The 26,909-nt window shown below is 31.1% G+C and overlaps 3 protein-coding genes across 3 annotated transcripts; 2 read left to right on the top strand and 1 right to left on the bottom strand.

Moving 5' to 3' along the window:
• Positions 1 to 1,055: 1,055 nt before the first annotated feature.
• Positions 1,056 to 14,251, bottom strand: HELRODRAFT_188529 (hypothetical protein). Its single transcript, XM_009021105.1, has 23 exons — positions 14,023 to 14,251; positions 12,926 to 13,000; positions 12,673 to 12,814; positions 11,540 to 11,611; positions 10,692 to 10,797; positions 10,240 to 10,319; positions 9,992 to 10,090; positions 9,778 to 9,874; positions 8,917 to 9,033; positions 8,158 to 8,230; positions 7,694 to 7,715; positions 6,966 to 7,023; positions 6,650 to 6,691; positions 6,018 to 6,142; positions 5,503 to 5,555; positions 5,162 to 5,247; positions 4,219 to 4,400; positions 3,731 to 4,005; positions 3,410 to 3,566; positions 2,974 to 3,105; positions 2,647 to 2,861; positions 2,179 to 2,411; positions 1,056 to 1,870 (listed from the first exon to the last, which is right to left on the bottom strand). The coding sequence occupies exons 1-23, from the start codon at positions 14,073 to 14,075 to the stop codon at positions 1,818 to 1,820; spliced, it is 2,547 nt and encodes an 848-aa protein (XP_009019353.1). The 5' UTR covers positions 14,076 to 14,251; the 3' UTR covers positions 1,056 to 1,817.
• A 2,478-nt stretch (positions 14,252 to 16,729) lies between these two features.
• On the top strand, positions 16,730 to 19,579 carry HELRODRAFT_65456 (hypothetical protein; the record flags this gene model as incomplete). Its single annotated transcript, XM_009021104.1, has 9 exons — positions 16,730 to 16,787; positions 17,603 to 17,703; positions 17,770 to 17,884; positions 17,952 to 18,034; positions 18,104 to 18,265; positions 18,556 to 18,670; positions 19,060 to 19,115; positions 19,244 to 19,307; positions 19,419 to 19,579. 9 exons carry the CDS (start codon positions 16,730 to 16,732, stop codon positions 19,577 to 19,579), a joined length of 915 nt encoding a protein of 304 aa, XP_009019352.1.
• A 2,972-nt stretch (positions 19,580 to 22,551) lies between these two features.
• Positions 22,552 to 23,304, top strand: HELRODRAFT_66403 (hypothetical protein; the record flags this gene model as incomplete). Its single annotated transcript, XM_009021103.1, has 4 exons — positions 22,552 to 22,655; positions 22,727 to 22,843; positions 22,925 to 23,036; positions 23,194 to 23,304. The coding sequence occupies 4 exons, from the start codon at positions 22,552 to 22,554 to the stop codon at positions 23,302 to 23,304; spliced, it is 444 nt and encodes a 147-aa protein (XP_009019351.1).
• Between the last annotated feature and the right edge of the window lie 3,605 nt (positions 23,305 to 26,909).

Below are 26,909 nucleotides of genomic sequence, written 5' to 3'. Positions count from 1 at the left end.
GGAGTATCCATCTCCGGTTTTACCGAAATATTGTAAATGTAAAATTGCAAATAAAGTCATAACCTTATCATGGCTTATCATATAAGTGTAAGAATATGGCTTATCGCTGGCCAACTAACATGCTAGTGTAACCACGCTACATTTCAATTCTTCCAAAAATAAAATCAATACATAAGTAAAGTACTAAAAAATAAGACATATCAGAATTTATCAAAAAACCTTCGTACAGAATTAATTCCAAGTCCAGCGAACACAGATTCGGCTTTATTTCATTCTATGGGACTGAAAATAGCAAACGACAGTAGATGTTTATTTATTTTCAACGAAGTATTAGTGATGCGTCAGTTAGTAATTGTGATATTTTAGAATATAAAGTAACTCAAAAACTTAAATATGTGTCAAATACTATATTCATCAACAAATATTTCGGTTTTTCTAACTTGTTGATTAATTTAATTATTTATTTCGGTTTAGATACCAATTATTTACGACCTTGCGACAGAATTTAAATTTTAAGTATGATTCGAGGTGAATTATGATCACAGAATTTTATACAGATATTGCGAATTACCCATCACCATATATGATGTAGAATAAAATTTCATCACATATATTAATTCTATAATTTTTATTATATATGCCATTTACGTAAAGATATTAATGTGGATGAAAACAGGATTGAAACAAAAAATCTCCAGATAGCGGTATTCGTAACTGTTAAAATGCAATGTCTGAAGCAAACGCCTACAAAACAAGTTCCAGATCGAAATTCCCGTCAAGTAATTTAATACAGTTTTTAAGTGTAATATTATTATTACTATGAAAAACATTTATAAATATTTGTGACTCAATTGCAGCCACGTAGAAACTTGATTTCTTTACACGTTTTCTATAATTGGCTCCATGGTGTAGTCTTTTGCCATTTGTGATTTGGTTACAGATTAAAAATTGGACATTCAAAACTAACCCATTCTTGGATCTTAACAGAACTATCCCTTACAGTTTGAATAAGAATAAATCTAGAATATACATAATGCAGTAATTCAGCAACAACATTGATTATGTTTATATTTATTAGACGGAAAACGGAAGAGATGCAAAATGATGAACTTAAAATTAAATTTTTAAACATTATTGGGAGCCTAACACATGGCAACGCGCTTATCTGCCTTAGCTTACATACCCTGTGTCATCAGCAGATACCGTTTGACGTTCCACTAAGGAGTCACACAGTGGAACAATAAAATGTTTATTTGATTAGCATTCACCAATTTACAAATGAATCAGCATGCAGTTAAGGAGGACTAAATAAATAAATAAATGTTAATTTATTATCATTATTATGTAATAGCGTACCAACAACTATACATAATTGGAGCTCAAATATTTACAACAGCTATCATTTTCATCAATTGACTACTCTTAAAATATAAACCAATCACAAAAACAACGAAAATAGCAAAGAATTAAATTATTATGATGGTTAATTGCTAATATGTTTCTGATAAGAAGCGATTTTATAAAATTAAAATGGGATTACTGTGTATTACTTTCCGAAACGCTCAATTCTAGATTTTCTGTGATCAGTTTGTCTTTGTGTGCGATAAAGTTTAATAATGCATCTAACAATGATGCAAAATTTTAAATTACTTTCCTAACAATTCAAAAATTAAATAATCGCAAACTATGAACATCAAGAGAAGCAAATGAGTATTAATAAAAATTAATATTAGCATTTAATTATGACAAATTCACTTGACGATGAAAATGATGAATAAAAAGATAAGGATAAATAAATTTAATGAAATGAAAATAAACTATGACGCATTTGTAGGTTGATTGATCGTTTCGATTTCTGATAAGTATTTACCTGAAAAAATGTAATTGTTCTTGTTTGAAATAAAATCAAAATCTATTGAAAAAAATTAAAAGTTAAATCATATGGCGTCATAAAGCATTAATTAACTTTCCGAGTTTCAACAGTTGTTTCTTTAATTATTTAGCAAATAAAATATTAGCACTATTTCAGACATCGTATGTCGAAAAAGAGTTTTTTATCAGATGAGTGAGGACAAAATATTTCAATGCTGCAAATGAATAATTGTGAAAAACGTTTCAACAAAAATTTTTGTGTAACTATAGAATGTTTAAAAACAAAAGCAAAAGAAATAAACTAGCCTGTACAAAATCTTTTTTTCGCAAGTGATAATCGATAGCCAGTTGAAGCCAGTTCAAATTCAAGCCCTGACAGTGTGGCTCCTTCACAAAGAAACTGCACAGCAGCCATGTTTAAGTGAGGAGAGGCGGTAGAGGTAACGTTAAATTTGGCTTTGATGTTCCCACGACAACCGTTTTCTGACATTTCTGAAATATCCTGCAATCTCCAAATTGCACGTTTTGATTCGCTGGACCTGTCAAATGAAAATTATTAAAAAGCTATAAACGTTACTTGAAACAAGTGATTCGTGTAGATATTTATTTCAGATAAATAAATTTCATCTATAGTATGCAACAAGTTTAGTTCATTTTTGTCTTAAAATAAGCAACAAAAACCAATATTTTAAATAAATCGCTAACAACAATAAGCATAGCCTAATAAATAATAAAAAACCGGAATTGAAGACTACGAAGTGAATGATGGCTAACCAAAGTCCGCTTGGAATGGAGTGCATCTCAATGTCCTTGTCCCCTGTATCCAACTGGAGAGCCAGCTGAACACTGGTGAGAGGTAGGCAGGGAGGCCTCATGCAGCCGCCAACGTACGAGTATTCTAACAGGAAGTCACATTGATTTGGTTCAACTTTCCAGTACGATGCCAACTTTAATGGAATGTTCTCTACGGCCGGATTGACAATCTTCAACTAGGAAATAAGCAATAAGCTTAATGTTGAAAACGCATAAAAATAATTTATGTAACGGATAGCCAAATAAAATGAAACAAGAGTAAGAAAAAATTCTGCAAAAGGAAGGTACTTGATATTTGATGATTTCAACGTTGAAATATGGAGCGTTGGAAGTGATGGAAGATAATTTTCTGAGGTGGTCTACAAGGGCCGACATGTTGAATGTGTAGCTTCGACAGTTATCAGATCTCTGTTGCTCGTTTCTACAAACGTAATTATGACATAAAATGTTTAAAATCAAATTAACCAACAATCATTAAACTTAATTTGAATAAAAATCTACTTTTACATATAAGAATTATTATATTAAAAATGATATATATATATATATATATATATATATATATATATATATATATATATATATATATATTATTTATATTAATAATTAATTTATATGGTACAGCACATTGCAGTACAATGTACCATTTGATGAAGTGCATATCTCTTATTTAACCGGTAACACGTTCGTGTCTTATTAAATTATAAATAGAAAATAAGACTGACTCATTTAAAAGTGTTTTGTTCATTATGATGTTGTCAATCTTTTCAACGTTCTTCAAGGAGAAGGAGAGGACATTTGGTGATGGGTTGTCGAGGAAGACTCTCATGATGCCGCCGGGAAACGAGATGACTATGCTGCCAGTTACACGCACCTGACATCTACAGATTTGCATTCATCGGATAATAAATAATTCTTGTCCATAACATCACTATTCTCAATAATATAAAAACTGAATAGAACAGAACCATTGATTGATTTTGCCATGAAAAAAATTCTGATCAAGATTGAAAATACTAAACAAAAAAACAATTCTCCAGCCAACTTGTCGTAATTAGCGCCTTTGAAGTAAGCGTTGGTCGTCTCTGTGACAGCAGCAGCGATGGGAACGTTGTCGGACATTGCAAGAGTAAGAGGACTCGGTCCTCTCGATGCAAAGTTGTGTGTTGGCGTGAAGGAAGTTAGCGGTGGGTTGGACGAAGTGGAAGGGGTCGACTGTGTGGGGAATATGTTGGTGAGACTCATGAGACTATCCGTTCGATCGGATGATAGCAGTCTGAAGACGTCAGGTGTATTCCTACCAGCCGGCCTTGCGGTAGCCTAATTACATGCGAAACAAATGTAAAATTTTGAATGTGTGCGTAAGCATTTAAAACTTTAAACACAAAACGAAAGTTATGGTTAAAAAGTGACTCAAAATTAAACTGTTAATCTCATAAACTCCCACAGAAAATTTTAATTAAATTTTCAAAGAAATATAAGTTTAATCAAAAAAAAAAAAAAAAAAAAAAAAAAACAAATAGTAGAACTGACCCCCAAAGGCACATTCGAATGCAGTGATCTGTTGTGTGTGCGTTGATGTGCAGGCGGGGGAGGTGTCGGTAGGATGGGCAGACGCGAGGAAGGAGACGTGGGCGAACCCGGGTCGACTGTCGTTGACGTCAGTGAAAATGAGGACGAGAGTGACGACGATGGTCTTGTGGATGGCAATGGACCTGATGGCAAAAAGTTATTTTTTTCTCCACATCCGAGTGAAATTTTCAACATTTTAAAATCAGTTAATAAATGTTTGCATAATGTTTAACTCCTACGCAAAGATAATATGCCGACAAACCCTGGTTACATAATCCTCCCTACCAGTTTTTTTAACTTTCACTCTGTTTGATTTTCTCTTCGCCCTTCATCTCGCATTTTTATTGCAGTAGTTTTTATCTAAACTCGAAGTATTTAATTTGAATTTTGATTCAATGTTCGTGGCATTCCTTCCCGCCTACATTCCATCTGCATACGTGCAGTAGTAGCAGTAGTGGTGAGAATGTTTACAAACCAGCGCAATGAAAGCTTAATTCTTACTTAATGCATGAAGAGAGTGGTCATGTAGTGTAAATATAATATCACCCTAAATATAAGGTTGGTATTTATAATTATGAAAATAATTAAAGTGAAAAAATGAGCATAATTAATGACAAACCAGACTTATTGAGTGACGACAAAGAAACTTGCTTGTGAACGACAGCCACACCACCACTACTACTATTACCACCACAACTAGTGGTTACATCGTTGTTGTTACTAACTATAGAACCGCTGGATGATGCGACATTTTCATTTGTAGTTGTTGGTTCATTTATTGGAATACTGCTTCGCCCATTTCGCGCTAAGGGCGAGTGGCTTGTTGTGGTGGTGGTTGTGCTGATTGTTGTGGTGGTGGTCGTGTTGTTGTCTGTCGTGGCGTCTGTCTTTTTTACTGCTGTACCTGTTGCTGATGTGCTGGTGGTATTGGAAGGCGATGAAAAGATATCGAGGTCGATCAGATCATCACTTGGTCTCGACGGCATGGAGCTGGATGTTTTGTTAGTTTATGTCGGCATTTAATTCTTTTAAATATTTAAAAAAAAAAATTTTTACTAACAAAAGTTTTATTGTAATTCATTCAAATTAATTCATCATAGATTCATCATATTAACTCATCATGTGATTTAAAAGATTACTCAATCAATTTATGAACTTAAAAAATTTCATACGAAATTTTTATTTTTGGAAACTTATAAAGCATTAAAAAACTGAACTAAATTCCAACAGTTCTAAAACGCCTACCTGTCTAAACTCTGACTGCCTGCCCTACTTGTATCGCTGATCGGTGTTCGTCTCTATGTAATCATCATCATCAGTATTATCATCATCATTATCACCATCAAAATTATCATCATCACCAGCATTATCATTTTAATCATCATTATTATCAACAACAACAACAACATCATCGCCATCTTCACCAACAACTCAACAACATCAACAACAACGACAAAATGATCATTATTTTAAATGTCGTCTGTCCCCACTTTATGATGCACTCATCGCAGCCACCACCAGCAACCCATCCCGGCAGCAACATTTCATGTTATAATACAACGATGACGCAATAGCCAACAACCAATCACATTCATTTTTTAATCGACGGACGATAATATAAACAAAACATGAAAAAATATTTTGTAATTGTAAACAAACCATAGTAACATCATCATCAACGACAACATCATTATCAACAACAACGACAAAACCAACAAATACATCAACATCAACAACAAAAAATAGGAGAAGGAACTTACACTTGGAATATCTTGGATTTTGAACGTTTGTACAATGTCCTTCAGGTTGGCTGTGTTGTCAGAGTTCGTGGGTGATGACAGGGGTTTGATCTCAACCTTCAACTTGCTCATTCGACCTTCGTTATCTATATTTGTTTCATGTGAGTGAGTGTGTGTTAATGTGATGTGGGATATATATTAACAAACATAAATACATACAAGCATATACACTAAACACACTCACACATAACACTCACAAACTCTCACATAAACTTACACACATACAAACACATATTTATTTATTTATTTATTCCATTATGTGCGTGTCAGAGTCGTTCCAACCGTGCATTCACAATTTTAATGACCAACAATGCCCCATACATTACACATACAAGTTAAACTTGTTTCTAAAATGTATCATAATTGAAGTCAATGAGAATTACTAAATCCAGTGCAGTTACAATTACAGGAACTATTTTAATGATTGTAGGTAGCTAGAAAGAAGACACTAGCTGAGACACTGCTTGTTTAGGAGCGGAAATTACATGACTTTTCAGCATGATCGGATTTTATAAACTAATTAGAAATTTTCTAAATGACGGAAAATTTAACAATGGAAATGATGATAGAACCATGACAGATGAGTAACTAACCGGAATCGTTATCAGAGCTTGAGCCATAACTCTCCCTGCTATCTGCATGTGAGAAAGAAAATTATCATTAGTCACATTGGCATTGAGTTTGTCATCACAGCAGTTTAACCAACTCATGGAGTAGACGTCATTTTAAAGCATTTCAGAATCATCATTATCTGCACAATATTCTCCATCCATCATCATCTGACTAAGTGATTTAACCAAACTCTACTCCCACTAGTGACCATCATTACCCCCATCATCACCACCACCACCATCACTCTCATCATCATCATTATCATCACCATCATATCAAAAAGTGACTCCAACTTACTGTGGTGGACGATCTCCGGCCTTATGGAGTAGCCCTCCTCGTCCACCAGGTGAGTGTTCTATTATCATAATTAATTCAATCTCAACGCAACTACATTATAATTAATAATTGTAATTAACATAATTAATACAATTACTCGATCACATAGATGTAAATAGCAAATAGCAATCATATTAATTAGTGAGTGAAGAAAAGTAATATTAAAGTTGAATAAAGAGGAACAGCAGCAAAGGCGGCTGACGCTTAATATAAACAATCTAACATGAAGCAACTGTATGCACATGTATGCACATGCATTCAATCTGGAGGTACATGAACATGCATGTGCATGCATGTTCATGTACCTCCAGATTGAATAATAAGATAAATAAACACCTCTTACATTCTGTCTGGCATTAGATCCATTATCTAATTAGTCAAATCCATTCAATAGCATGCAAATAACCAACAAAATACTACATTTTTACACATATCTGTGACGATGTTTGTGAGAGCTAAAATGCATAAATAAAGTACATATACAGGTTGAATATATACATATATTGTGTATATATAAGTAAACATATATATATATATATACACATACATACACACACACACACACACACACACACACACACACACACACACACACACACACACACACACATATATATATATATATATATATATATAGAGAGAGAGAGAGAGAGAGAGAGAGAGAGAGAGAGAATATTTAAATAACAAACCTTTGATAGAGCGTCTGACTTGCTGGTTGTGAGAAAATAAAAATTACATTGTTTATGTAAAAATAAAACAAAAGGTCATTTAATATGGAAACAGAAAAAAAATAAAAACAAGGCCATAAAGACGATGACAATATCATTAAAACATATACTAGTAGAAATGTAACTGGTAATAGTTTTGAGATGGATAACATGTCAAGAGGAATATAAAGGCAAACAACATACATATAGTTATAGTGTGTTACATATAACATACTCCTAACATATTGAGAAAGATCTCTCTCATCATGTGATGTTAACATCATACAGTCAAATTATGAACTGCGCTGCATAATCCTCACAGTTCCAGATTACAAGTAGATAAAAAATAATATGGAAGAAACATCACAACAGCAAAGAAACAACAACAAGAGCACATCATAACGAAGCATCTAAAGACACAAAAGCAGGAAAAAAAGGGAACAAACTCCTTATCCTTATCAGCATGCTCCTTGTTCTTCTTCCTGTGGTTCCTGTACATGATTGGAATGCCTAATATGCCTGGCGACGACGATGATGATGAGAACAATGATGATTGTTATTAACAGAGTGATGATAATAAAGTGATGATTTGATGATGATGATGATGATGATAAGGGTGACAGATTGATGACAATGGTGATGATGATCACTGAAATGGAGATGATAATGATGATGGAGGTAATAATAATAATAATAATGATGATGATGATGATGATGATAATGATGATAGTTATCACAGTGATGATGAAAGCGATGAAGAAGGCCAACGACCACCAATGATAATGATGATAATTGGATTGATAGGGATTAGCACAAGAATGGTCGACTTATTAGCACAATGATGATCATTGAGACAATGAGAACACTATGAGAAAGGTGCACGCCAACAAACAAGAGAATAGTTTTGATAATTACAAAATAAGTGTTCAAATTATTGTTACAACAGAAACGCAACTGTAATTAAAACCTCAGAGAGCTAATTTATTCTACAGCTAAAACAAAACAGCCATCATCAACTGATAAATGATAGACAAGCCGACAGGATGAAAGTAATATTAAATAGAATTTAAAACAACCAACCACGGACAAAGATTAGAACAATTTTTTCAAATGTTAATCTTGAAAGTACCAGCATACATTGAAAAGTGAATGAACGTTAAACTGAACATCGTACAGCGTCAGAAGGATCAATTCAAGTGGCCCACCTCCGAGTTGGTTCCTGATCCTAGCGTCATTGTTCTGGGGCTCTTTCTTATCCAGGTCCATCACGGATAGGGAGGATGTTAGTGTGGATATGTCTGCCTCCACGAACTCTATGTGGCCTGTCACGTCCACCGAATTAGTGGTTTGTACGTGTAGAAACTTATTACTGTATATTGTATGTATGATTGATTGAATGCACATCCATAATTAACAGTGGAGTTGAAATTTGAGAAATGTAGTACAATGATGCAAGATATTTATGATCTGACTATTTCATTCAATATTTATTTTATTTATTTATTAATAGCATATTATATTTATTCAATATTTATTCATTCAATATTTATTTTATTTATTTATTAATAGTATATTATATCTGCACTCAGAAAAATATTACTAATTATTTTTCATTAATTGATCTACATTGTATAGCCTAGCATTCTGTTTTTGTTGCATCTGGTTCCGTTGGGTACCAACTATTAAAAGTTAAGCTGTTCATTTGGTTTAATTTTATTTTTTCCAGCGGTACTCTCTTTTTTTTCACAACATTCAAATTTCCATTTCATTTCGAGTACAGTTCTACCATTTGTTTTGCTTAATATTATTTAGAGATATTAATATTTTCATTTGTTTTTTTCAACTCGTTCCTGTATTTAAATTGTCAAGGAGGGACTAATTTGAAAATAAGTTGTTGCTTAGATAAACAAATTAAAAATAAATATAGAAACAAATAAACTGATGAATTTTAAACAGGCGGAAGAGAATAAACGAATAAACAATAAACAAGTAGATGGGTAAGACAAATCGAATGAGTAAACCAAAAAAAATCCACGTGGCCAGGCAAAGAATCAACAGGAACAAACCAGGTTGTTCAGTACCAGTGCCTTTTGATTGGATGATCATCTCGATGAGTCTTTCAACCGACAACTTGCAACAACCCACTCGAAACTGATCTTGGACCTGTGCATGAGAATCATCTTAAAAACATCACCTCCAATGCTACTGCAATTAACCAAACAATAACGAAAAACCAACCAACCAACTAACTAGCCATAAAAACAAAAACAACCAACCCACCTGTGCCAACATTGAACAGTGAGTGTCTCTGGCTTTCCTAAATGAATCTATAAACTCCTTCATCTGTTGCAGATGCTTCTCCTCAATGTCTTGGAACCTCTGTCAACAATCACCATGATAAAGAAATATTCAGTTTGTTATAAATGTAACAAAAATACAGAAAGACAGAGAGATTGAAATTGAGGGAAAGAGAGAGAGAGAGAGAGCAAGAAAAGAAAGAGAAAATAAATAGAAATAAAGAATGAAACCTTGCAAGATGCGGTCATATGCAGGAGGTAGTCCTTTCGAGCATTCGAGTATTTCTCTAGTAATGATCGGTATTCCTCATCTGCATTCATTCATCAGCAACTCTCAATCAATCATTGAGTTCTAATGTACAAACGATGGACGACACACACACACACACACACACACACACACACACACACACACACACACACACACACACACACACACACAAGAACACAACATCTAAGCATACAAAAAATACCAAACATCAACCAACAGCCAACGTGCGGCTCACAAACACAATGTAACACAAGAAAACATACAAACAACTAAACATCAAACCACAAACAAACAACAAACCAGCAAAGCATAAATAACAACAAACAAACCTAAATTTAACAAACAACAAACAAACCTAAATTGAACAAACAAACAAATAATCAAACAGTGCACAAACAACAAACAAACCAACTTGCTCTCTTCAGCTTGGCCTCAACTTTCTCCATTTCTCTCTGTGATGCACTCTCTCTCCTCAACTTCTCACATTCATAAAAACGTGCATGATATGCTTCTTTTGCCTAGCCAAAAACACATGAACACAAATCATTCATTCATTTATTCACCTACCCATTAATTTTACGCATTTTCAGGTTAGTCCCATGTCAGTAAGCAAGCTTATACTATTGTATTTTTTTCTCATTTTCAAAAGTAATACAAATGTATTATTTGAAATGATGAAGCATGACTGGAACATTTCAGAAACATGTTACGCCAGACCAATTATTGCTAATCAAATTATGAATAGCACTGAGTCAAACAGGAATACAATTTATAATTGAAGCATTAGAGAACTGAATGAATGGTGAAGTTTAATCTTAATGAAATTTAAGAAATTATCATCAACAAATAAATTATGAAAAATGACATGCATAATGCAGCAAATGCAACAGGATGGGACTTTTTATTTTCATTACATTTCACAGTATATGTTCGGATGTAAATGGATGTCACTTTTTTGATAGGAAAAAAGATAAAGCATGAACATTGTAACACTTATGCTGTCTGTGCCTGAATGCAAGAAATAGAATAGACGTGAACTAATTCCCAAGCCACACCAACTAATAAATTTCCATTCAAGTAAATACATATAAACTACAAGATACATACCTTCTTTGCACACATTACAATGACATGCAGTTATAGACAGAAGACAGTAGCAATATAGAGATCCATGTGACAAACAACAACAGGACACGACAAAAAGTATCAAATATACAAAGGAATGACATTCCAAGTACAAATTAATGAAGTGTCAGTAACCTTATGAAGTACTTGGATGGTTTGTTGCAGCAACTGGACTGATTCAACTGTGCTCACTTCTTGGTCTTTCAACTTTTTGATAAACAAATCAAAATTTCATTTAAGAACCATAGTAAAAATAAGCATACAAAAACAGTTAAACTTTCACAGAAAAGTTAGATTGGAAGATTAAAAGCTGAAGAATCTTTGAATTGATGGATTGTTGATGAATGGCTATAAAAACAAATATTAGTGTTGTTATTATTTCATTAATTAATGGCAATATATAATGTAGATGTCTTCGATCATTATCACCACGATAAACATACAAAACAACATACGGAAACTTGCAAAAACCAAAAAACATGCTATATATAAGAAAAAATACCCAAGTGCTATTAGGATAAGCAACTCAATATTGACATACATCTTCAACTTACTTCATCTTGGTTTGATTGAACAAATATTTTTATTTTTCTCAATTCATACACATATACACAGACAACATTGCTACTTACGAAACTTTATATAAATCAAAACCCCATTTAAAATGCAACACAATTCAGAGCATTGAGCTCTTAAAATGACAACCACAAGTTGTGCTAATTGAGAATTAATTCCCTGAAAATTTCTTGCATGAACTCATATAAGGAATAAGGTAAAACAAAAAAGCGTGAGAAGAAACAATAAAGTCTAACAATGAAACTTTTATATAAATATATATAAATTTTTACTTCAATTGAACAAATCTGGAATTTAAACAAGAAAAAAATAATCCTTATAAAACTACAGAAAATAAAAATCTCCATTAAAATCTAAAAGATTTAATTTGGAGATTAGTGTAAAAAAAATGTTTTTAATTTCTCAGATATCATGATCAGCCAGAAGGGTTGCCTTATAAATGAATGAATAAGTTAATGGATGAAAAAACAAACATCTATATAAATATATAAATAAATAAATAAATTTCTTTATTTAATTACTAATTTATTAAATATATATAAAAAATATATATTGACATATTTATTTAATACAGCTAAAACACAACTAAAAATCTAGCAAAATTATTTTGATATTTAAAGAAATTAATTTTTTTTAATTAATGAAGAAATAGACTTTCAAATAAAAAATAAATATAAAAAAAGAAGAGTAACCTCTTTTTGTTTCTTCTGTTGTTCAAGTGTATATTTGTGGACATCTTTAATGAGTTCCTGCCATGAAAGCATCAGCTGGACATGGATTGACGACAGTTCCTCTGCTAAAACTCTCAGAACTTGCCAGAACGGTCCAAATGAACTGACATTTTGAAAAATTTAGATATACAATTCATATTTATTTAATTTATTTAGCTAGTTACATTTTTATTACTTAATTCATAAAATAAAAAAATATTTCAACGTAACTAACCCTCTGTTTCCATAATTTGAAGCCATTTTTGCTAATTTCATTTGAAGCTTAACATAAGACTCCTCAACTGTGCAACTGAAATGAAAAAAAAATTCAAAATGTATATACCATGCAAGTGTGGATGGTAACTGCTATCTAAACATTTCTTAATATATGAGTATCAGATTGCATTAATTTAATAGAACTTAATTTGTTATGTGATACTTAACAGAAGAATACACAAAATATGAACATTCACATTAACAATCAATATAGTAAATAGTTCTACACTCTTAACATCAGAATCAATTGATCCTGAAGACATGTTATGCAGAAAACATTTTTGATTAAAATATAAAAAGATGAAAATATAAACAAATGAAAATCATTTATTAACCTAATTTATCATCTAATTTTAATGAACATTTAAAAGACACAATGATCTGATTCTATTAATTTTTTTATCAAACATTAGTAAAAAAATGAGCCCTTCATTTTTAATGTTATTAAGCCCTTAAACAAAAAATAACATATATCATTATGTGATAATTAACCAATAATCAAAAATTAGATAAATGTTCAATCATATGTCTACATGGTATTAAAAATAATTTTTTATTTAAAGAAACAAAAAGCCATTGATGATAAAAAGATTAAAATGAAAACAAATGTTATGAGTGTGACCAAAATCAAATTTATCCCAAATAGCAAAACTAATAAAAACATTTTTATAAACATTTTTTTATATTATTTATAATACCGGTTCATTTTTTATATAAAAAGTTTTCAAAATAATATTTTGGTGATAAAAACCTCTCTAAAAGAGAAATTATTAATGTATTTATTTATTGTATTCAAACTTCAAACCAACTAACTAAACTGAAAAAGAGTTTTTAAATTAAAAACCCTCTGTAGAGCTTAAAATTTAATAATTCAACAAATTTAGTTTAATAAATTAAAATTATCAACTAAATAATAAATTTTATAACTAATTCATTTATTTTTATACGTTATTTATCATGCATGTATGATGATGTGCTCAACCATATTTAAATTACTATTTTTTATTCAAAAATATAATATTTAAACATTTCTACTTAATTAATTTAATTATTAACCTTTCTCTGATATATTCCTCAAGTTCTCTACTGGACACCCAGCCAGCTTTCATATTTTGATAGAGTATGTCAAATCCATTGTTTTTTTCACCCTGAAATTATTCAGTAAAAAAAATCATTTCAACCTTAAACCCTTTTAATTTTATACTTGATATTAACTTAAATTTAACATTCAAAAATTAATGAGAAATAAATTTATAAACGCGATCATTGATTAACATAACAAACAGATTAACAATTTAACAAGCACAGGAATATTCTGTCATATTGCAAATGCAGATCTAGAAAAGACGATAAAATCCTAAGTACCCACCCAAAAATGTGTACTGAAGGACATCATGTCTGATGTTAGTTAGTAGATTAATAATTAATAAATATTTCATCGGCTGTCAGTTTCAAACGAACACCCAACCGAGATGAAGAAGAGGCAGATACATTGTTATTTATCTATGGAGCTTCCGATCTTATCTTATTTCGGATGCAACTAAACGAGCAAGCTGGGCACTCAATTAATTTCAACAAATTATAAGTATTTGATTCGACATATATGGTTATAAGTAATTGATTTTGATTCTAAACCAAAGCATATACAAAGAATGCTCTCTTTGCTCTCTTCTATATAACTATTTTATACTATTTTTTATATATAATTATATATATATATATATATATATATATAGGCTTATCATGAAATTAATAATTTATAATTTATAATCCAATGATGCTTATACCATACGTGCCAACATTTGGATTTTTAAAACCTCTCCAAATGTGTACGTACATACATACACACACAAACACACTCATTCAATCACTCACTCACACACATACACACACACAGTGAGGTTTTCAGATAAGCTTGTTTTAATTAAATTAATTGTTTTTTATTAAAATGTCAACCAAAATTATGAATCAATCAATCAATCAATTAATCAATCAGTCAGTCAATCAGTCAGTCAGTCAATCAATCAATCAATTAGCTGGTAAAGCGTTATTTCCGCGATTTTCAACAGCGCTCTTCAATGAATTGAATTTCGCAAACAGATGGGTTTTGAGATCCGCTCTGAACTTTGTAAGTGAGTAGTAAGTGTGAGGAGTAAAAAGAAGTAGTCAGAAAAGTAGGTAGAGAGTTTCAGAAAAAAAGGACCAGAAAAAGCAAAAGCAAATTTAGCAATATAGTGTTTAACACGAGTTAAGAAAAATTTAATAAAGAAGAATCTAAGCAATAACGTAATTTAAAAAGGTCTTAAACACAAAATGGTGCATAGTATTTAATGAAATATATATATTGTTCTATTACTATTATTACTATTATTGCTACTATTAATATTCCTCTAATTTGACAGGGGAAGTCCGCCGCTCAAACGTTCAGTACCTAAATCACTTTGTCAATGTATAACGTCAGACACTATTTTTAGCAAAAAACGGCGATAAAGTTTGAATTAAGATGATAACGATTACTATTTGATGGCAGCAAAAAAATGTTCTAATCTAGTTAATTTTTATCGCAAAATTAGCGAGAAAAGTTTGTTATCAAATGTTAATGTCAAAAGTTTTCATTGATATATCAACAACAAATTGTTTTCTAAAGCTTTCTATAACCTGTTTATAAACTGCTAATAACAATATATCGTATGAACCCGTAACAATGGCAAACACATGTAACAACTATTTTGCATCAGTACTTACAAATGACGATGGAAAAAAATTTTTCTATCCCGTACTACTAAATCTATTGAAAACATTGGCTTCACTCCACATGCAGTATATCTTGCACTCTAAAGTTTGAAAAATTCACATTCAAATGGTTCAGGTGGTATTCTCCTCAAAATGTGTACTTCAAGCTTAAGAATAGATTTTCACCCGCCATATAGAAGATTGCCATCATTACTCCTGTTCACAAAAAAGGTCCAGCCAACTACTATGTAAAAGGTTAAGATAGCAGTAAGCAGTATATCTCTTTTCCTTCTCTCCCTCTCTTTCTTTTTCTCCGCTTTTCTGTTTTGTTTTTTTTTTTTGCCAATTCTACAACCCATCACAACCAAAGATTTTTAAACTGAAATTGATCTGTCTTATTTTTCTTATTATACGCTGTACTGGCAACAGGTGAAGCAATGAGGTCATGCATCATTATAATTGATCTTGCTGGAATCTAGTTGGGGATCGTTTACAATGTAAAATAAAAAATGCAGTATAATATATATATGTGTGTAGCAGTTATTGTTGTGTGGCTGTTATGGGGTTGTTTTAATGTTACTAATGTGTGATATATATATATATATATATATATATATATATATATATATATATATATATATATATATAATTATTGATGAAAATCACAGCATGTTCGGCGTTAGATAACTTCCAATTTAACTTTTCGATTTTTCTAATGGCTGATCATAAATCATTTTCAAGTTTCTTTATTTCAAAACCAAATTTTTTTTATGCATGATAGAACAGAAAAGCTTTTTTTGGTATTCATATACCATCTTCGGTGTTCAAATTGATATCTTGTGGTTGTGCCCAGATGATCGAGTATCTTGAGTATTTTTTTCGTTACTTTTCCGTTACTTACTTTCATCACCACCCTTCAAAAAACGCCAGCTACTCTTTTAAAACAAAACTTAAATGTTAAAACGTCATGGCCTCTATACCTGAGTCGTCAGCGTGTACTAGTTTGCTGTTAATATTACTTTTTAAGTATATGCGATGTGATAATTCGTACCAGGTGCGAGAGCATTCCCTTATCAAGCCGTACAACGGTAAATATTAATTTTTAATAATTGTTTGTGCTCTGTAACTTGAAAAAATAAAGTTGTAAGTAAAAAATTAAAGATTTAATTTTCTTTTCATTCATTCAACATTCAGTCTTCTGTGGGTCGGTCATATCCACATTTAGTGGTTTAAAATACTTCCTTCTGTTATTTTCTGTTGGAATATTGAAGTATTCTTTTTAAAAAACAAAGTAAAAATGTAAAGTGTCATATCATAGTGAAAAATAAACTAAGAAAAGTAAAGTGTTTAAAAAATATAAGTATTATTTAATTTTAAAAATATTATTAATAATTTAATTTTAATTAATACAATTTTATCTATTTTTTCATAAGCAAAAATGAGAATTAATACTTAATATAATAGGAATAGAGACCAATCTAATAGATCAAGAAATGTCAAAATAAAATTATTAGAATGTATGTGTGACTGCACTGTGGGTTTTGTATGTAGATAAATAAGGTTGGTGTGGTCTATGTGCTTGTAGATAGGTAGGCAACAGGAACAGTGTAGTATATTTTAGTATAAATTATGTTGGAAACATTAATTTTTAACAGGATGTGATTTTTACTTTATTTTAAAAATTTAAAACCCAAAGTGCGTTTTAAATAAAAGTATTAGTTTAGTATTCCATTCAAAATTACTTCAAGTAATAAATTTGAAAAAATAAATATTGGTTTAATTTGTTATCAAATAATCTATTGTAAAATTCAGCAGAGGGGAAGATCGTAAGCAGAAGTCATCATCTTTACATAAAACACAACTGATCTATTAAAATGAAATGTTCTGTATTCTTTAAATGCAGATGACAGATGGGACTTTACAGGTAGTACAATCATATCAAGCACAGCTGTCAGATTAACATCTGATTACCAAGGTCAACGAGGAGCCATATGGAACAACATTGTGAGTAACATCATTTAGATTCAGTCACTTATAGTTTTTTTAACTTTACTGACATGCCCATTTTAGCCATGTAGACTGCGCAATTGGGAAATGCATGTTCATTTTAAAGTAGATGGTAAAGGCTCAGAGCTGTTTGGGGATGGATTTGCTATATGGTATACCAAGGAAAAAATGGAAATGGGTAATGAATGGTGTTGCAATTCACTTTTTCATCATTAACTTATTGTTATTTGATCAAATTATTGCAGGTCCAGTATTTGGAAATCGTGATAAATTTACCGGTTTGGCAATTTTTTTTGACACTTATGCAAATCAAAACGGAGCTCATAATGTAAATTTCTATACATTTTTACTGAAAACACACATTGTTTATTTTCATGTTTGAATTGTAAACTGTCAGCATGGACACCCTTACGTATCGGCAATGATAAACAATGGCACGCTCTCGTACGATCATGATAGAGATGGCACACACACCGAACTCAGTGGCTGTGAATCAAACTTCAGAAAATCAAGATTTGAAACATTTGCAGCCATCAGATATGAGAAGAACAAATTGACAGTTTGTAACTTTAATCTCTTGAATAAAATTTGATTTATAATCTTTGAAGATTTATTTTAAATTCATTATATTTCAAACTCTGGTGTGTGTCAAAGTAAAAAAAAAATTTTATCTTTTGTCCAAAATTTGTTAGCTTCAAAACTGTGCATTGCTTAATGTCTGTAAATATAGAATTTATCTACTAAAATATTTATACTCTTGTTATATCTGGAAATATGTTGAGTTCTGCTTGTAGTAGTAATATTAAAAGCGCTTTTCAATCAAATCTCAAATATTAAACATTCTGATAGGTTTCATTGGATATAAGTGGTCGCAACGAATGGAAGTTGTGCTTCACAACAAGCAATGTACATCTACCTACTGAATACTTCTTTGGAGCCACTGCTGCTACTGGTGATCTGTCAGGTTCATCCTACTACTAATTTATTAGTATTCTTTTCCTGTTAAACAAGATGATTGTTATAACATTGATTAAATATAGTGTAAACTGATTATTGAGAATCATTTTATTTTATTTCATTTCAATTAATTTTTGTCAGTTGAAAATAACATTTATGATAGACATAGCATCTGGAAATAAGTTGAGTTTTGGTCATAGCATTGTAATGATTTTATTGTCAAGTGTTTGTTATGAATAAAAAATTATTCACAGCTGAAATGTTTTAAAACATCATTCATTGAAAAAAGTGCCTAGTGTGGATCTAAATTTATTTCTAGTACAAGTTATTTATACGTAATTGTTTTAAAAATTTTTTTAAATAAGTATATATACACATATTTTTACATTATCCTAGATAACCATGAGATTATGTCAATCAAGGTGTTTGATATTTCTGAGGGAAAGGTAGTGGTTTTTAATGTTATAATTTAATGGTTATAATTCATAATGATCACAGATTTTATGATGCTTCAATATGATTACGTAATGTTTGTTACTCGTTGTATAGTTAGGAAAACTTGTTGGTAATATTTTTATAGACTGAAGATGATGCTGATTACAGCAATGTCGTACCCAATGCTGAATATTTCGCCCCTCCTAGAGGTTACATTTGTATAAAACTTCTTTTTTTGATGTTTTTGAATGTAAGAATTATCGAAAATGATGATGGAGTATAAGAATTAAAATTCGGTGTAATGATTTTTCCTGTTTCAGATCACGTGGATGACCCGAAACTATCAACTTTATCTCGATTGACTGGTTGGAAACTTGTTGGTGTCTTTGTTCTTGCTGCTGTTGGGATCATTGTTTGTTTAATGATCGGTTATATATTGTTCAATAAAACCCAGCAGACATCCAGAAAAAGATTATATTAAATATTATTTATTTATTTTGTTTGAATTTATTTATTTTGAAATGATTGAACTGCTCAACCTGTTGTTAATAATGAAATTAGCTTTTCGTATTGTGCCTGATTTGTTGAGTGCTGCATACTGAAGATACATTTATTTGAATTCAATAAATTGCAACAAACTCCTAAATTCATATCTACCTTTTACATTCTTAAAATAAATTATTGTTGTTATGGCTAAACATTCCGTTGATGTATACAGATATTAACAGCAATTAAGTGTTTGTACTTGTCAAAATTTGTGAAGAAATCGGACCAAATAAAGTACAATCATTTAATACGCAATATCATTGTGCAGCCGCTTTTACGCTAAGTTTTAAAATTTTAATATTGTGCTTAGCTCAGCAATATATGTATGCATAATATATTGAAAAAACTATTTGTGAATCCAGAAACTACTGGCTAACATATTACGGTTTCCTGTGTCCATTTTTCGCTCTGCATGACTAATAAAAGGTCCAAAATATGTTAGAAGAGTTTTATTTCGCAATTCTGATTTGTTATTTATAAAATGATAAAACTTGTGAAATTTCATTCTTTTCATTTTTAATTACTTTTATTTGCTATGCTTGCAAAAATCATGCGGTTTATCAACCTACAAGTCCGAGTAAAAAGCGCAGATTGGACTCTTGATCAGGAATCTGGGCTGACAACATGTAATTAATCCATTTCAATCTTTTATTTTCCTTAACGGAATGGGAATATTTAGTGGTGGATATGGCCAAGGTCGTGATGGTTTACTCATTTGAAATAGAATTAAAAGTTGCTAACTTAATTAAAAGTCAATAAAAAAGATTAAAAAATTATATTATTACAAATCAATCAATTAGTTTATAAAGCTCTAAACGCACAATTGTTAAAATAAATAACTCAAAAAATATTAATACTGATCACTTAACGGATTTATCATGCTGATGTTTAAGTTATGTCCATCGTCTCTTTTCCTAAACATCAGGCATCGTATGAAATGCCATCGGGCTGCGTATGCAGTTGGTTTTTCATGCAGTGCAAGTATAATACATTTACCTGCATTCAACTTTAATTGTCATTTATCTACTAGCTTCTTTAAGGCATCAAGCGCATTTTGTAATTCACCGACATCTTCCAAACATAGTATGTGTCTACAAACCTTAGCATTGTCTGAAAATCAGTCTACGTTAGCAGAGTCATTAACTATTCTCTAACGTCATTAATAAAAGTGATAAACAATATTGGTTTTATGACACTACATTTGAGCATACCGTTTTTGACGCAATACCAAAAGACAATTTGTCATTAACCTCAATAACCTTACTTCTAAGTTTTCTAGTTTTTCAAAAAGATTTTGATCCATTCGAAAGTAATTCCCTCTACACCACACATAGTTAGTCTTTTTATGCGGAACATGCTTACTGTATAGATCACATTGGTACTAGTTTTTGTACAAGTACAAACAGAATTGGTATGAATGACGTGAAATGAAAAGATTAACATTACTTTGTTCTCTTATAATCGCTAAAAGTAGATTCTAATGTAAAATAAAAAATAAGAGACTGTTATTGAATTTTCGTCTAATCAATGTTAAGAAGGCGTGTAGTTAAAAACTCAAATGTCGCGTGTATATTAAACATTAAATAAATTATTAAATATACCTGAATAAGCATTAAGAGCAAGTAGGTAAATAAAATACTTTTCTTAATATACATATTTGGTAAATACGCTGCATCAACATGTCATACACCACATGATGGCGCATATCGCATATGATCATATCATGATACGTCTGAACCGATGTATATATATTTATTTGTATATTATGCTGATGATGGAAAATAGAAGCATGCCACACAACTCGGAAAGATAGAACGATTCTTTCTCTTCATACATGCCAGTTCCAAGCATGGGTAAACTGAAAAGGGTGATCTTTACCTGACAACGAGTTTAAGTTTATCTTTATATAATGGAATCCTAAACCAAACCTTATATGAATATGGCAATATGCCCAAAAATAAATATACATGGTCATGCAATAAGGCCAACCCAGGGACGAACACTGGACAGTTCTGCCTTCCAGGGTTGAGTGCCTATTAAATAAACATATAAAGTTTTATAAACGTACATGATGGTGGTGATATATATATATATATATATATATATATATATATATATATATAACATACATACATATATATATATATATAAAACATACATACATATACAACGCAACAATTCACAAATTCTGTTTTGTTTCTTGTATGCTGTATAGCATAAGTATATTGTTTGAATTTATTAATTATTTTAAATTGAAATAAAACGAAATGTTATACCATCATTCATAACATAATCATAATATATAATATGTTTTATTGTTTTTAAATTTACATACTCAATTTTGTCAAATTAAAGAGCAGTTAATGGAGACATCAAGTGCCAGCAACAACACGAATCAAAAAACTGTGGTATTGAATCTGCTAGAGTTATTTGCTTATTTGACATGTGTCTTTGTGGCCCCTTCATTTTTTGAAACATTCAACATAACAAGGAATGTTCTGTTTAATTGTAGACTGTTCTGTCTCATGGCCTTTTTGTTTTCAATAATCCAAGATAGAATGTACAATTATGGCGATAAAAATAGAAGAATTAAAAAAATAGTGAGTTTATATATTGCATTATATTTTGCATTACGCATGTAATTATTGTCAATAATTTACATCACAAGTCTATAACAAAGTTATTGAAGTTCATGTGAAATGAAAGCAGTGCACCTTGCTGTTAAATAATTTTCAATGAACTGTTTGTTATTGTAATAAAAATTAAATTTAACTTGTTTATATAACTAAATTATAAATAATGAGAATAAGTTTTCACCAATTGCAATTGCATTAATTATAACGAATTATTCATGTCGATTAAATTTTTATGAATGATAAAGTTTTGGTGAAATATTCTTCACTTTTTATGCAGTCACTTGTTTATGGGTTCCTGAAATGTTTTGGATTACTTATCATCACCACTTTGGCATTTCATCTAATTTCTATCATGTATGGAGCACCAATGTTTGAGTAGGTTTTATAATACAACTCACTACTTCTAAATAAATTATTAAAGCTTAAAAATATTAATTATTGTATAGGAAGGCCATTGAAACATTCAACTTATCTCTTCTAATCAGCTTTTTGGCTGTTTTGCCAACATTTGTTGCAGCTAATAAATCCTGGAATAACTGGCTTCAAATCGTTTTCATGCTAAAGTAAGCAATCCATTGATTCATATTCATTGATTGATTGATTACATTATTGATGTATTATAACAATTCCTTTTAATTGATCAGTTGCAAAGAGGACTTGTTGCTGTATCAAACTGTCTTTACTTGCTTCAGTACTATTGTAGGAGCTTGGTTGGGTGCATTTCCTATTCCTCTGGATTGGGATAGGCCATGGCAAGTTGGTACTACCTTTCACAATATAAACGCCATCACAACATAAATGCTACCACTACATAAAAACTACCACACAAATGCCATTAGTTAAATTATCTACTAAAGTATGTAATCTGGTAACATGCAATCAGAAATCCAAATCACTTAAAATAAATGAACAGGTGTGGCCCGTCAGTTGTGTTTATGGGGCTGTTCTCGGTCATTGCCTCGGAGTTTCAGTGGGCACTGTGAGATTGTTAATGCTACACAAATACAAAAATAAGAGAAAATAATGAAATTGTGATTAATAGCGAATAATTATTATTTTTATTGACCGTAAAATGTTTGTAAATATTTTGTTTAAAATTTACTCTGTTTTAAATAAATTTTGGACAGTCAATTGATATGGATTTTTGGAAAACCCTTATTGAATTTAAAAATTGTAGCTTTAAATTATTTAAAACACCACCTGTAAGAAGGTTGCACATCAAAGATCGAAGCTGCTCTAGGTCAGCCATCTTGCCTTGAATTTTAAAACTTATTTATTAATCTAACAAAATTCTGTTCAAATTAAGCCTGAAACCTCAGTGTCAGATGCAATCTGGCTCTGGCTGCAGTCTGGCGGTGATTAAATGTACATCAAAACATTTAATGTTGTGGCTTTAAAGACACACACACACACACACACACACAGATATATATATATATATATATATATATATATATATATATATATATGTTGGTAATAGACCATAATTTTTACAATATTCTATAAATTCTACCGAATGTTTGGCGTTAAAGCGGTTTACCAATAATTAATATATATATATATATATATATATATATATATATATATATATATATATATATATATATTGGATTAAGACTGTCAGAAATGCAATTATTGATGAAAATCACAGCATGTTCGGCGTTAGTTAACTTCCAATTTAACTTTTCGATTTTTATAACGGTTGAACATAAATCATTTTCAAGTTATTAGCTCTTTTTTGGTTTTAGGTTCATGTTCCAGTCGATCATTGTAGTCGTCCACGATGTTGCTTCCAGTCCGTGGTTTTTTAATAAATATTGGATTAAGACTGTCAGAAATGCAATTATTGATGAAAATCACAGCATGTTCGTCGTTAGTTAACTTCCAAACCACAACCTTATCATTCACTGTAACTTGATAGGGCGTTATACAAATATATCCGTCATGCCTTTTCATTTAACTTTTCTGACTGGCTTGGCTGCAAGACTCCCCGACGACATGTTTTTCCATGTCGGGTCGATATTGTTCCTCACTATAATATATATATATATATAATAATATATATATATATGTATATTTACTTACATATTTATACTCGTGTTTGCGTATGTATATATTATAAAATTGCGTGTAAGTGCGTATTTTCGCGTGTGCTGATAAACAAGTGTTTGTATATCACATGCATATAGCACAAACCCGTGTATACGTTTGCATGTTACATGTACACATGAAATTCTCGAAATGTTTTGTTTTAGAGCATTCCATAACGGATAACATAACATAATGCTGAATGTATTTATGTCCTGTGCGCTTTCATTTACATGTGTTCTTGCCATAAATAGAATTAATCCAATATATTCTTGTTCTTACTATTTTAAAATTAACCTTTAGCAAATGAAAGAAAGTAAACAAACATGCACGCCTGGCATCGACAACATTTCAAATTATTATTAAATCTAAATTCCAGCGATCTGTTATACATCGCTCTCTCGCTCGGCACTTTTGATAATAAACATTCTTTGAGGGGCTGCTGGAGCGGAATTATGCAACCAGCGATTACATTTTCAAAAAATACAACTTCCTTTAATAAGCATAAATCAAAAACTTGTTCCTCGTTCGCTAACTGAAAGCCAAAATCGACAATAATGCAAAGAACACAAGAACGTGAGAGAGAGTACATAAAAGTGCGTTCAAGACGTCGGACGCCAAAGATAATTAAACGTGGGAGTGGCGTAACGTAATGCTGAATCTTTCCAACTTTATCTCGAGTATTTCATGCGCATAATGCTATTTATGTGTTTATACATTTTTGCAATCTTAACGTTTTAAAACAGAACAATCGTTGCTTCTTTTTCGTCGCCCCATCCAGCCATATTTCCGTCTGCCCCTCCCAATATCTCACAACATCAAAAGAAACATTTTTTCTCTTTCAAACAAAACAAATTAGATTTTTTATTTTCTGATAATTCAAACATTTTTATCACGGAAGAATTTTTATTTAACGTGAGATTAACAAATAATTTCATTCAATCATCATAATTCTAGTGTCGTGCTACTCGGCGATACAATTCCTAGCTTGCATGAAAATAGATGCTTAGATAGGGTTATCAAAGGAATTAAAACAGGAGCAAGCAGGCTCTTGTTTCTTTGTGAACGGAAATATTTAGAAAAAAAACTGGATTGATCACAAATTCTGAGATGAGACGTCACATTGTTTTTGTAAAATTTATAGTAATGGGCTAGTTCTTAAAACCGTTTGATGTGTTTTAATATTTTTTCTGTGTAATTAATAAATTAAAATCACGGCTCAACATAACAGAAAAAAACAAAAAATAAAGAAGTAGAATTGTGTTTTTGAATTTCTTATATGATTATCAGCTGACGCCAACTTAGATGCGTGTACTGTAAGTGTCTGTGCTTACGTATGGAGATAGCATAAATAACAAATGAATAAACTCTCTCTGGCGTCAGTTTTGGTGAATGTGCAACATGCTAACATGCTGGAAAGTTTAGGCAGACATTTGCCTATATCGAGTTTAATTGATAATATCTCGGTTCCTTTCTTAAGAGTTTGTTTACGAGTAGGTTTTGTATAACATCGCTGAACCAATTTGATACATAAACAGAATTTAAATGGGTAGTAAAAAACGATCGGATCAACAACTTTTGCAAATCTATTGCGAGCTGGAGCGAAGGAGGAGCGTGAATAAAAATCAACTTTTTCATTATTTTGTCAATTAAATTTTCATTCAAACGCATACGACCGCGTTCGTACGATGCTGATGAATAACAACACAGGGAACATCTGCAGCCTATATTACAACTTCATTATTTATTTTCATCTACTTTAAAACAGTTGTTCTCTCGCACGTACACACACCCAAACGCACGCACAAGCAAACGCTCGCACGAACACACACACACACACATATAATATGTGTGTGTGTGTGCTTGTTGTGTTTGTACGCAACTTAATCAATTTTATGAGAGCTCGCTGTAATACGACCAGTGTGAATGAGTAAGTTGGGTATGTGCATGTTTGCCTATGTATTTGTGTGTAAATGTATATTTGTATTAGTGTATGTATATATGTGTTGGTATGTATGTGCATGTGTTTTGATAGATATGTGTGCTGGCATATTTGTGTATGTAAGTCTATATATATATTTATCTATATGTGTATGTATGCGTACGTGTGTGTGTGTGTGTACGAATATATAAATTACTGATAAGTTTTTGAGTGTCTGTTTGCATGTATTCATGCCGATTGTTTGTTTTATAGGAAAGAAAGCAGCATGACATGACATGATGTCTTGTTTCTTGTGTGTTCATTTGTTGGAAAATATTTACCATTCAAACATTTCTTCTCGACATATCTACACAAACACAAAAACAGTCACACACGCGAACAAACACAAATTCGTTTTACACGTCTGTGAATATGTATACTTGTTTGTGTGTGCGTATGTGTGTATGTACGTTATGTTTTTCACATTATAATGAAGAAACATGTATGTATTTTTATGCTTATATCATTGCATGCAATAGATTGTTAGCATGTTGCAAATGCTATAAAACTTCATTGGTTGGGGAAGTTGTTTGTTCTGTTGGATCGTTTCGTGCCTATTT

The sequence above is a fragment of the Helobdella robusta genome, assembly GCF_000326865.2.
Source record: "Helobdella robusta unplaced genomic scaffold HELROscaffold_3, whole genome shotgun sequence".
NCBI classification, from domain to species: domain Eukaryota; kingdom Metazoa; phylum Annelida; class Clitellata; order Rhynchobdellida; family Glossiphoniidae; genus Helobdella; species Helobdella robusta.
The sequence above is the reverse complement of the archived record's forward strand: the minus strand, read 5'-3'. Positions and strand labels throughout refer to the sequence as shown.

Coding starts and splice junctions, on each gene's coding strand:
- HELRODRAFT_188529 (XM_009021105.1), bottom strand. CDS start 14,075: ATGAAAGCTGGCTGGGTGTCCAGTAGAGAACTTGAGGAATATATCAGA. Junction 3,567..3,730: donor AAAGGCGCTAATTACGACAA/GTTGGCTGGAGA, acceptor GCAAATCTGTAG/ATGTCAGGTGCGTGTAACTG. Junction 3,106..3,409: donor ACAAAACACTTTTAAATGAG/TCAGTCTTATTT, acceptor TACGTTTGTAGA/AACGAGCAACAGAGATCTGA.